The 13,153-nt window shown below is 41.0% G+C and overlaps 1 protein-coding gene across 1 annotated transcript in view; it reads left to right on the top strand.

Annotated features, from left to right (window-relative positions):
- The window catches only part of ltbp1 (latent transforming growth factor beta binding protein 1), a 75,731-nt gene that overhangs the window by 10,775 nt on the left and 51,803 nt on the right, over positions 1–13,153 (top strand). Inside the window, 1 exon segment of the mRNA XM_032552719.1 lies at positions 9,998–10,322. Within this exon segment, the coding sequence (XP_032408610.1) occupies positions 9,998–10,322 (325 nt within the window).

Below are 13,153 nucleotides of genomic sequence, written 5' to 3' on the forward strand. Positions count from 1 at the left end.
TAAAAGGAAGTTCACGGGGCCCTACAAAAGACCTCTGAAGGAGCTGCAAAAATCCGTAGCTCAGGTTGGAGAATCTGGACTTTTTGTAAGAGTAGCAAGAAGAAGGATGTTATTGAAATGAAGCCATGAGAGGTTCTGTTACCAGAAACCATTTAAAAGATCCAACCCGAAGAACATGCTCTGGTTGGTCAAGAACAGCTTTGTTGGCTTACATGCAAAAGACTGACTGGTGGAAAACAAACACCTCATATCGTCCTGAGCTCACCATTCCCATCCTAAAACACTGTGGCAGTAACTAGTCGTACTGCAGCTTCTCTACTGGAGGTGCTGCAATTTCATTCTCTAAGCTCCTTTTTGGTTGACGTATATTCAGCTGCTCCCATCTACTGCTAGTTTAGCACTACAGCCCCCTCCTTAGTTGATTTTTTTTATGTGTAAATCATATAAATTGTTCTGTCATAATAGTCAGCTGGAGCTCCTTTCCTGGCACAACATACCGACTAAAGAGACGGTGTTCGTTCATGTGAACGGCCGGGGTTTCACGGGCCAGCACCATCTGCTGTTGCTCAGGTGGAATTAAATTCGCACATGTAAGAGCCAGACTTTGTAATAAGCCAAGAAAAATGTTATAAAGTAAGAATCTTTGCTGCTTTTTTCTATCGCCTGAGTCAGTCTTGCTCCCAGCCGCCTCACACACTGTTAATAAAAATGAAGTAAGTATGTAATAATATTGTATGTGACTATACAAAATAACATGTAGTTCACTTCATTATTTACTGTTCAGTCACACATAAATGGCATATACAGTCATATTACATACATTTGAAAATGATTGAAAAGTTCATATCAGTAACTTAGTTCCCCAAGTGAAACATATTAGATTAATTCCACACAGACTGACCTGTTCTGACTCTCAGCTTACAGCTAATGAAAACATGACATTCAGGACTAGAATATTACATCAGACTAATAAAATATATTTTTAATGCAGAAATGGGGGCTTCATAAAAAACATTTATTCCTGTTTAAAGGTTGGTATCTTATAAAAGGTACTTTTAAACTTACAAACAAGCTTTATTGGAACCATATTGTAATTGTCGGAGATGCTCTTGTTCTTGCAGAGACTCTAGATAGTAAAGGGAGGCACAAAAGCCAGTGAGGATAATTTTTACACTGAAGAAAGTATAAAAGCTACCATCATCCAGGATAGTTGCACGATCATCCACGTGTGGATGACCAGTTGTGTTGTGCCCTCACGTGACCCCTTCGAAACAGAATCGCCCCCTACTCCCTGCTGTCCGGCATGTTTAATCCTACTCTGCTGCAGATACAGGAGATTTATTGACCTTTCTAAATTCCTCATAAACATCAGACTGTTGGTCTACATCAAGGCTCGCCAAGTTTCCGGTGCTTCTTGGCTTTTCAGCCACTGCTGCGTAGTTCAGCCTGCATAGGAACTTCTGGCTTTGGGCTTTTGCTGTTTTGTTTGCCTCATTGGGAAAATCCCTTCAAGCAACAGTTTTGCTTACATTTTCCATAGAGGCCATAGATGTACCTGCTGTGATGCTGAGGTTTTAAACTCAGCAACAGGCTAGCTGTTTTTTAATCCCAGGCAGCATTGTTCAGGAGAACTGCAGCAGGGAGTGGAGGGACCACCAGGGTGTCTGCAGCATTGCTGTGTGGGATTATGTGCCAACCCAGGAATATGAAAAGGTCTCAATTTGAGTCATTTTAATGCAAATGAGGATTTAAAATAGAAATAATTTTTGGGGTGTTGCGTGGTGCTGTGGTCAGGTCTGGCGTAGACAGAGGCTGCAGACCTCAACGTGGCCGTCCTGAGTTCCACTCTGTCCTTGGTTCCTTTACCACATGGCTATCTCTCCATTTTCTCTGCCACCACAGCGTCTCTCTCGGATTCAGGTCAGGACTTTGACTAGGCCACTCCAAGGACTTATTTTTCTTCAGCCATTAAGAGGTGGACTTCCTGGTGTGTTCTGCATCGTTGTGCTGCTGCAGAAGCCAAGTTGCTTTCCGCTTGAGTTCACCAGCAGATAGCCGGACGTTCTCCTTCAGGATGTTTTGGTTGACAGCACAATTCAATCTGAAGAGACTCAGACGGAGAAAAGGGAAACAATTAGAAAAGTTTATTAACAGCATGAATTAAATCTTTGGCGCTCGGGCCCCGGCTGAGGACATTGATTATCGCAAACTTTGTGATGGGCTCGGATGAGCATTCCATATGCTGTTAGGAATGTCATCCCCCGGGACCCGGCACTGGTGGTGGAGGCGGTGAAGGATGCTGCCGGATAGCCGAGCGAGTGGGGATGAAGGGGTGGAGGTGGGTTGAGCTCTGCTGGAAAGCGCAAGACGCCATGGATGGTGGTCCTTATCAGCTGGGGCTTGGACGGTGATTGGCCGTGACGAGTCTTGGACCGGCGTCGATCAATCAACGGTGATGAGCCGGAAGCTCCGGTTGGATGATGCAGGTGGGGCTAAAAGAGTCTTCCAGTTTGAATTTGCGCCTAGGCTTCATTTCATGGTTCCATTTATCACATCAAGTCTTCCAAGGTCCTGAAGCAGCAAAACTCAGATGTGATAAACCACAGTAATGTTTAACAGGGGGAGTAATCCATTTTTCACACAGCCATGCAGGTTGTTTTTTTCCTCCCTTAATAATTAACTCCTTCATTTATAAACTGCTATTTGTGTTTACTTGTTTAATCTGTGACTGATATTTAAATTGGTTTCAGGTACTGAAACATTTAAGTTAGACAACAATACCGAAAATCAGGAACCACTGTATGTTGAAAACTCCTCTCATGAGAGCTGGAATCATTTAGTCAACATTTTATTTATATTCCAGTCTTTGGGATATTAACCTTGAACAGACTGATAATGGTAATGTAATTGGGAGACTGTGCAGCTCTAAGACAGATAACCATCATGTGAAGGCCACACCATGCTGCGAGACCGTTCACATCTGCAACAGAAGTTGTGTCGTTCTTTAAATATTAATTCAATTAAATGAATTAAATAAATAATTAAATATTCCTTCTGTTATTTAATCCTATTTGCACAAGAAAGCACAGAGACTGTCTTTTGTGCAAAGTGATGCTGCATGACTGTGCATGTGGGAAACAAAAATGCATCAGTCAGCGGTTTGCAGTTACAGAATTGTTTTATTGGGTTTTCCTGCAGATCTTTTCGACTGCACAGCCATTACCTCTGTGTGTAACCGCAGTGGTTGATGTTTGTCGTCCTCACAAGCACCTTTTATAATCAACTTATTGTGTTACAATTTTATTTTACGTGTCTAAATCTAATTTTGACTACCTCTGTGGAACGTATCTGAAGAAAGCTGCTGATCTTTGGTTTATACTACGATGACATACTGAGGTAAGAAGCACCTAATGTGATAAGCAAAGCAGGTATACCCGCCCCATAGCGAACATTACTGCGGTTAATGTCTTTATCTCTCTCAGTCGTGATGTTATAGGATTTGGTTTCATTTTTAGTTCAACACCTACATCTTCCCTCCACCTACACTTGGTTTTTCTTCAACTGGAAGAAAGTGGAAGTCCAGGTAGCTCAACATTTTTTTCCAAACTGTGCGACAAAAAGAAAAGAAAATCGCCGATAAAGCCAGCGAGTATTATGAAGCCGCTTGCAACATACGTTGTCACCTTCGCCGCGGCCAGACATTTAAAGGAAATCAGGAAGGAATCTTCCAGGTGGTCCTCCATGACCAAACAAATGAGTTAGAAAATCACCACAAATGTATCTTGGAAAGCTCCTCTACGCAGAGATTTAGTTTTCCTGCTCTTCACTGTTGTGTGGCAGTAGTGAACAATGTGCTTTAGATCAGATTCAGAAGCTTATCTGGAAACGTTCCAATGACTCCTCCATACTGGTGGGAGTCAAGCGGCATCAAATAGTTGAATTGGACGAAAGAATAGCACTTTGTCAAACTGGCCTAATTTAGTCATGTCATGAACATGTTATCGACAAAAAAGCTGTATGTGGTGGAACTGAAACAGTTGTTTTAAAGTTAAATAATGTATGGATTCCAGTCATACGTCATTTTCCTGGAACGTCTTTTTGATACTTTTAATTTCTATGCTGAAAATGAAAAAGTATTCTTTATTTCAGAGTCTTTGTAGAAGTTTTTGAGTCAAACTAACTAGGATAGGTTGGGTTTTAGTCTCTTTTTTAAAAATTATTCAACAGAACTGTTACTCCCAATCCTTCAACACAAACATCTTGAAAACCATCAATCTAAACCAGACCATAAAGTATACTCACTGACAAAAACGGTTCTAAACCAGTTTAGGCTCCCAGTAGGAACAGCATCAAATAGACGTCAGTGGGACTCAAGGTTTGCCGAGGAACCACAAACGTTTTTGAGCTTTTCTTTTAGTCTAAGCTGATCCTCTCCTCACTTCCAGGTTTTTTCTTCTCTTTCTTCTTCTTTTTGTAATTATATTTCAAGTAGACTGTAGACTACTTTTTATTGTCTGTTGTGTTTCTGTGTGTGTCTTACAACACTACTCAGCTAGCTGAATCCTGGTTTTCATTGTCTCATAAGCACTTGGTTATTATGTGACATCATCAGAGTACATATCTTTAACAAAAGAAGAGCTTTATTTATTTTTAGATTTCTTTTTTATAAGGTCACTCCTGTCTGGTGGGAAGATAAGCATTTCCTCCATCCGGAGCTTTAATGAGGCACAGAAATTCTCAACAGGCTCTTATTTTTGGGTCTATCTGAGCTCCTGGGGGCTGGCAGTGACTCAGATAATATGGAATTCAATACCTCATATATTGATGTCATACCTTTCCCCCTTCTACCTACTTTTGAATTCAGCAAACATCTGTCCTCGCCACACGCAAGGTGAAGCGGGCTGTTGTATTTGCTCCAAAGTCTGAGCAATTTTCCTTCCTGTTCTTAGTAACATCAAGCTGTTGTACCAATGACATTTAAAACAACCATCAAAAGTGGCTTGATGCATTTCCTGTCCCAAGCTAATTACCAGTCCATACTGCTTCCCCATCACTACCAAGCTGAGCCTTTAAGTAGCTGACCTGAGAGACTGGACCCAGCAGCCTGGGAGTGGGTGGGGAAAAATATTTACATTAGCCGGAGAAGAAAGGCTTCAACCAAGGTGGAGCATTTGCAGCACTGCTATTTCAAAAATATTAATGTAAATCAGAGGGTGTATTGGGGGCTGGGGAGATCCACAGCAGTGAGGTCATTTTTAATTTTTGAGGTAATCCTGTTGTGAAAGATGGGTGTAACCCAACTATCCTGAAAACACAGGCAGACATTCTGGTTGAGCTGCAGCTGCTTCTAAAATGAACTTTCAATGTTACACCTTTCAGTGTTTGTCCATCTCTTCATAGTTCTGACCTTGTTAGAATATCCAGACAATATGTGTGGATTATTTCAAGAGACCAAACAAAGAAAGAAAAAAATCTCTCTGAGGTTTGAATGATTATCTCTTCTTTGAATAGAAGTCAGAGAGCAGAGGCTCAAACAGCCTCCTGTTGTTTCGGTGGAACTTTACAGATTATCCTACATGGCCTGCAGTTTTTTTCTAACATGACTGGACATACGCATTTTTTAAAACAATATTTACCGATACTGAAGAATTAAGAAGACTTGGAGATTTTCGGTAATGAACAAATTTTTTAAAGCCCACATTTATTCCCACAGATAAATCCGGTTAGGCACATATAATCATCCACATCTACTTATCCTTAACTGGAGTATACAGACTCAAAAAGAGGCCATTTTGCTGAAAGAAAACAATCAGGACACTAATTACACCAAAACGGTACCAAAAATATATAGGTTTTCCATTTAAGATAAAAAACCCAAAAACTTTATGAAAATGTTTCACCCAGAACTCCTCAAGTGGCAGGTTTTATTTCACCATGTTCAAATTTTGTAAAAACTAAACTAAAATTAAAAAAGCTCCTATTAAGCACTTTTTGCTACCTAATTGATAATCTGTTAATCAAAAAAAATTCAAAGAAAGAATAAAAAAGTCAACAGGTCAGCCCTGGATTGATGTTAAGTCAAGCAGGAAAGAAAGGATGAGCTTTTCACATGTTAATGTTAGAAGGGTTTGTTTATGTATACTATGCTACAAATGAGGAAAAGTACACTAAAGGATTAGCTGTTGCTGTATTTTATGCAAAAAATGTTTTCTTATTATAATCTTTCAATGTTTCATTTTTTAAAATCTGATTAATCATCAGAATAATCAATTGAAAAATGATCGTTAGTTGCAGCCCCAAATAACGTATAAAAAAAATCTAACATTGGTAATCATTATAAAACTCACAAACAGAACATAGAAAACATTATACTGCAAACTCTCAAACATAAGAATATTAAAAACCTTCAAGTACAAATTAGAAGATAGAGCCACCTAACATCTGCCTGTCCTGTCAGGGATTCTTCACATCACCAGTCTGAGAATTTTTCACATTTTAAAACACGTTTTGCTATCCAGCTGTGTAACAGCTGCACTCAAACATGCAGCATGTTTGAATTTTGATCCTAATGTTCCTTGTAACTGCAGGCCAATTTCCAAATTACCTTTTTTGTCCAGGATTGTAGAAAAGACTGTTTTTAATCAACTGCAGACCTTTTTAAATGCTCATAGTGTTGGCAAAGAATTTCAATCTGGTTTTAAATTCCACCATAGCACAGAGCCAGGACTGCTGAGAGCTCTTAATGGTCTCCTCTTAACTATTGACTCAGGTCGCTCAGTTGTTTTAGCTCCTTTAGGCCCAAGCGCTGCCTTTGGTTTGGCCAATCACAGTATTCATTTATCAAGCCTGGAGAACACTGTTGGTCTCAACAGCTTAGGTTTAGTGTGGATCAGATCTTATCCAGTCTTTTTTTGTGTGTCTATGGGAGAATATTCCTCTTCCTCAGGACCCATTTGTTGTGGAGTACCTCAATGATCCATTGTTGGTCTCAGTTTATTTTCTCTATACATTCTGTCACTGGGTTCTATGTTTAGAAAGCATAATATTTATTTCCCTTGCTTTGCCGACAACACATCTGCTGAGCTCGTCATCCAAACTACCAGGCTCCAAAGAACGGTCGTAAACAACATTAATGGACGGCATGGAGAAGTGTTGTTGTGATGATGTGACGGGGGAGAGTTGGAGAGGGTAGAGATTCTTAAAGTGACAGAGGGCAATTTTAATTTCTCACTACTATTACAGATGATGCAAACAGGGTTTCCCCTAGTGTATTATAAGCCTGACGGGACACCAAGCTTTACATGCCCTCCCACCAGGCTAAAGAGCTGTTTATTTTAGACAGGGATTTTTTTATACACCAGTAACAGTAAAGACGATTAAGCTAGGTTCACAGTCGATGCGTTAAAATGGGAACATAGGGGGTGCGCACGCGTTGTACCATTCCTGCACCTGGCAGTTGGCTTCACACACAGTTATTTCCAAATTTGGATGCCTGTTTGTGCACCTTCAGATTTTTGGAGGTTCACGAACAATAATGGATTATTGTCTTAACAGACAAACATTTGTTTGGACTCAGTTGCACAAATAAAGATTTAGAGCAGGGGTCTCAAACTCCAGTCCTTGAGGGCCGCTGTCCTGCAGTTTTTAGATGTGCCACAGGTACAAAACACTGGAATGAAATGGCTTAATTACCTCCTCCTTGTGTAGATCAGTTCTCCAGAGCCTTGCTAATGACCTAATTATTCTATTTAGGTGTGGTGCAGCAGAGGCACATCTAAAAGTTGCAGGACTGCGGCCCTCGAGGACTGGAGTTTGAGACCCCTGATTTAGAGTCTATGATAAATATTTTATTTTAGCAACAACGTTCTTGTTCTTGTCTCAGTTTGTTTGTTTTTTGTTGCAATTACTGTAGTTATAGTTGAGCTACGCTGATGAGTGTGTATGTGTTATAGTCCTTAAAAAGCAAACTGAAAGTGACCAAATCAGGACCCAGCAGGTGAACTTTCAAAGAATATTGAAAACCAGTCGGGTCCAAAAAGACTGACTGGTGCAAACCAACCCAAACCAAGGAGGAACTGTGCTTCCAGACCTCCTCAGAGTATTCTGGTGTGTCACCGCTGTATTCTTAGACACACTGAGACACACTGCTGCTCCTTGGTGGGAAATTGCCTCATACAGGCTACAAACCCCGGGTGGAGTTTCATTGCTTAATTACGCTGGAACTTCCCACCCGGCTTGTAGCCCATATTTTAGTTCATATTCATTTTAAAAAAAATAAAGCTATCACTTTGCACACAGATATTGTACGCCAAAAATCCAGAGCGTCTCATCGGTTGGACTGCTTCCTGTGGCGGGTAACTGTGGGGAAAACTGGAACACATTTATCAGCTTAGATCAGACTGAGGCTTCAGAAAAGGAGGAGCCCAACTGCAGAGGGAGTAACTTTGTTCATTCGCCAGATGCCTCTCTGCAGCTATTTAGTTTTCCCCTCATTAATCATTTTCACAAATCTCAACGTCACCAATTAGGCTAACAAGCCCAGTGTGGGGTGACACACCCCTGTGGGAGAGAGAGGAAGACCGAGCTCTTTCTGAGTCATTCCTCCTGCTGACTTCAAGCACAGTCATATCTTTTTGAGGTTGCTGGCTTGAAAGGGTGTTTTCCAGTTTTAGTGTTCATTAAAATCATTTCATTGAGTGCTTTGTGTGGTGAGGAGGTTTCCTGAATCCCTGCCGGGTTAGTTCAGGGGTGATGGCTTTAGTTCGGAAATGACTGAATTTTAGACATTTGCAATGAATAGTAAGAGTGTTATCTCACTCTCTTTGTGTAATTTGACCAGTGTGTGAACGTCTGCCATGTCGTCTGGTGAGATTGGCTTTGTAGTTGAAAAATGGATACCCCTATAATCTGCCTGGGGAGAGTAATGCTAGTAATTACAGACTCTCCCGTGACACACACACAGATGCACACATAAGCCCAAAATTTCATAACAGGTACTGCATAGCTACAATCAGTTAGTAGTAGTGGTTATAATTTCCTGTAGTGGGTTTGAAGTTGTGGGATCTATGCTTTTCATTAACCAGTAGATGAGGACAATTTCAGAGATGCATATAATCTGGTTTGTATTAAATAAATAAGAATATTATCAAAAAGTTGCTTTATTTCAGTTTCTGAGATCCTTTCAGACACAAACCTAGCAGGCATTGTGGTCGTTGATCAGCATCAGAGATTATGAGTTTATGGTCGATGCGGCCATCCCAAATGTAGGAAACATCATAGAAAGGGAACATGATAAAGCGTCCAAACACAGAGGGCTGATCTAAGAGCTGGAGAAAGCCAGGTGACCCCCAGGCAGGAGAAGTGGTTCAAACAGACACCTGGAAAAAAAAAAATCATAGATCTCAGAAAAGCACAGATTTAGGAACAAGCAGAACAGAGTGTATAAAAATCAGTTAAGGCCCTAAGTAGCCAGATATATCATAAATCTGCCGGGCCTGAATGCATGACACTTGCAATATAGTAATTCATCATATTGTGCAGTTCTAAAAATGACTAATGTATATTTTCCAATGTATGAGTAGAGTATAAAGAAGTCAGACAACAGTGTATATCACATTGATTAAACGGTGAGAACACAGTGAAAGTACATGATGGATAGGAAGGAAAGCTCCCAGAATCTCACTATTATTACAAATTATGACATCTACAGAAGATCAAATGGACAAGATGATTTAGGAACAGTGGATGCATAAATAGATTTAGTTTGTTTGTATTTACCTTCATTTTCAGAAGGTTTGATGAAGACATTTTGTTTCGTGTAAAATCAAACTGGTTTTATCAGCAGAAAGTAAAGCTGTACATTTGTATAGATTGTATAAAGTCATTGTGAAAGTGTTTTGTATCTTGTAATTTTCGGTGGATAATCTCCTACCATCCTGACTCAATCTCGTTCGTTCTCTTTCTCTCTGCTTCTGCTCTGTTTCCTTCTGTAATGCAGCCAACTGCTTCCCTCCGTGCCAGAACGGAGGAATGTGCCTCAGGCCCCAGCTCTGCGTCTGCAAACTGGGCTCCAAGGGGAAAGCCTGTGAGCAGACCCCGGTGCCGGCTCACTCCAGCCCAGTGGTGCCTGGGAGCGAACCCACTAACGGTCACACTAACGGTCACACGAATGGAAACAGTGTGGTGCCACAGAGGCCCATACCTCAGCAAGTGCCACCTAACAGCTACACCTCCACTAATAACTTGGCCCAGATGAAGTTAACTGTCAAGGCGGCCCCCCAGTTTGTCAGACCCCAATACATCCAGCAACATATCCAGCAGCAGTAAGTATTGCTCTTTGATTTAAGCTTTATTATGCTGTGTGTTCCTTGTACTTTACCAACTTCAACACTTTCACTTACTGACTCATGGAGAAATTCACTGTAGTCTTCCACTACTAAACTTACTGCTGAAGTAAGTGCTCACAGTTACATTTAGGTAATTCACACTTGCAGTATGTAACTTTTACAAAAGTCATTAAAACTGTCACCATGGCGTGACAGTATGATATGAGACAAACAATCTCATTCAGTGAGAAATCCAGCTCTTCCAGTGGTACTATCGAAGTCTGCAAAAATGCACCGCTCGAGTTCCAAAACAACCAATCAGAGCCAGGAAGGAGGTCTTATCGCCGTCGATCAACTTCCTGTAGGAGCCTCAATGTGGTAATGGTGGAGAAACGACTCACCACAACAGAAAAGTCATTTATCTGCCATCATCGGTAGGTATGCTAACTAGCCTAAGCATTTATACCAGGCTATGTTGTGGTGAACTAGCTGTAGCAAAGCAGAGAGCAAGAAAGTGACTGCTCTGATTGGTTGCTTCTGACTGAGTGGTGTATTTTTGCAGCTAGTACTGGGAGCACTGGGAGAAGGCAGATGAGCTTGACTTATTTTATTTTTTTCCCCCACCAATTACCTGTTCTATACTGTCACAACATAATGATAATTTAAAAAAATAAATACTTTAAAACTTTTTTTAAATGAAAATGACCTTAAATATGTTTTACATAAAAACATAAGAAGTTTTTCCCCAGTGAGACAATGGAGTAGGAGGGTTTAGGATTACATCAGGGTTCAGCTCTGAGCCTCCTGTTGTTTGCGGTGGTGATGAACAGATTCAAGCATGAGGTCAGGCAGGAGTCCAAAGAGACTATGATGTTTACAGATGACACTGTGATCTGCAGTAAGAGTAGGATGCTGCAGGACAAAAAGTGTATGTGAATGAGAGGGAGGCGCCTCAGTTAGGCCGAGGTGCTGACGGTGGGCGAGTTTTTTTCCCTGAGGTTCAGTCTTCTAAAGCAAAAAGCAGCATAAGGGATGAAGATGATTGTGCAGGCTGTGTTTCCATTAACAATTTTTTTGTGCTCCTTCTGAAGTTACGCATTAGAAATTTTTAAATAACTTCCTCAATTTATGACTTGAGGAGGTTTTTGGCTTTTCCACTAAGAAAGTTGATGGCGAATAAGTTCTGATGTACTTAACTTTCCCATCCACTGGTAGGTCTGTGCCTTATCAGAGGCTTGAAACGTAGAGAAATTTCTAAGTTTAACCCTCCAGTTCGGTGGTGAGAGCCTTCGCTTTGCGTAGACTGGTTGTTCTGCTTCAAACCAGTAAATGGAAGCACTCCTAATTTGCATTTTCTATTTTTATTTTGCAACATTTCAAAAGTTTGTTTGAAATTTGCATGATAATTGGCGGATTTTTGACAGAATAATAACTGTAAGAGCGGAAGGATTTACTAGATGTTAATACGACCTGCTGTAATGTATGATTTGGAGATAGCGGCACAAAAAGGCCAGCAAAGCTGAAGATGTTCAGATTTAATCGGAAGAGATTGAACCTCAGGACATCCAGAGGGTTAGTATGGCAGAGGGGGTAGGATGAGATGACAGCAGAAGATCTGCTGCTGTGACCCCTAAAAGACACAGCTGACAGAAGAAGATTAAATATTGTCAGGGAACTTATGAGCTGGTATGTAGAAAATAATTTACAGCTCAAAACCTTTCTGTCACAGACGTCACCTCTTGCTGACATCAGGCTTCATCCCTGGATTTCAGCATGGTGTCCAGTAGAATGGTGAATACTGCAAATGCAAACTAGCTGTTGCTAATAGAAGCACAGAGAATATTTAGTTCGGTTTTTTATAACCTGGGCTGTCTTACTAAGGTTGGCCTGCCAACTCATTTCATCATCCATCAGGGCTAAAACTGGCTCCCCGCTCCTTCACACATGGAGCTGAAGTGCTATTAGCTCCTGCTGCGGTTCGCTGTTGGTTTGTTTTGACTGTAAGTAATGCAGATGACTGGAGAGTGTGCACGGTGAAAATGCTCCAACATCTTGTCAGGTCCAGTTTGTGGACGTAATGGGTGCAAAAGCAATTCCCCACTTTTCTGCTCCGAGCCGGTTTGTTAATGGAAACATTGTCAGGGACCCGGCGCGGTGTCTCATTAATGCTGGCACACATCACATGATGATGTGAAGCATGTGGATGAATGTGATTTCTGTGTTCTGAGATGTCTGGGTTTCGTACAAGGCACAAGTAATCGCTACCAGATCTGGTTGAAAGCTGCTCCTTGTTTGCAGAAAAGATTTATTTTGCACAGAGAGCACATGTTCCCTGTGTTTTATTGTAAAAGCTCCAGACAATAGCTGGTAGAAAACCTTTCCTCAGGATAATGTTTCAGCCAGGTAGTAAATTCCTGGCCAGCATAGAGTGTCCTCTGTTACAGTTGCTAACCTTTTAAAATCCGTCTTTTGCAAGAAAAGTTGTACAACAAGTGAGTGAACAGCTGTTTAACAAGGTCTGGGACAAGGTTAGACACTACAGTAGCTGTAGAGTACTGAAGTGTTTGTAGGGTTCAGTTAGGGTGCTCTCACACCTGGTAGTCCGGTAGACTTGGTTCGATTGGCAATCGAAGTTGCAACATTTGTTCCTTGTGGTGGTGCTGCGCCAAAAACCACTGAAGGAAACAACACAAAGGCCTCTGGAGAAGACACCGAGCGCAACCTTCTTCTTCAGAAAATATAAACATAAATGGAGTAGCATCAGATTTTAGTGGTTGTTTTTTCTTTGGAAAAAAGACAACAAGCTTTTTCTCCCGCTAGCGCTAGAC

This window comes from Xiphophorus hellerii, chromosome 22 (assembly GCF_003331165.1).
Source record: "Xiphophorus hellerii strain 12219 chromosome 22, Xiphophorus_hellerii-4.1, whole genome shotgun sequence".
NCBI lineage: Eukaryota > Metazoa > Chordata > Actinopteri > Cyprinodontiformes > Poeciliidae > Xiphophorus > Xiphophorus hellerii.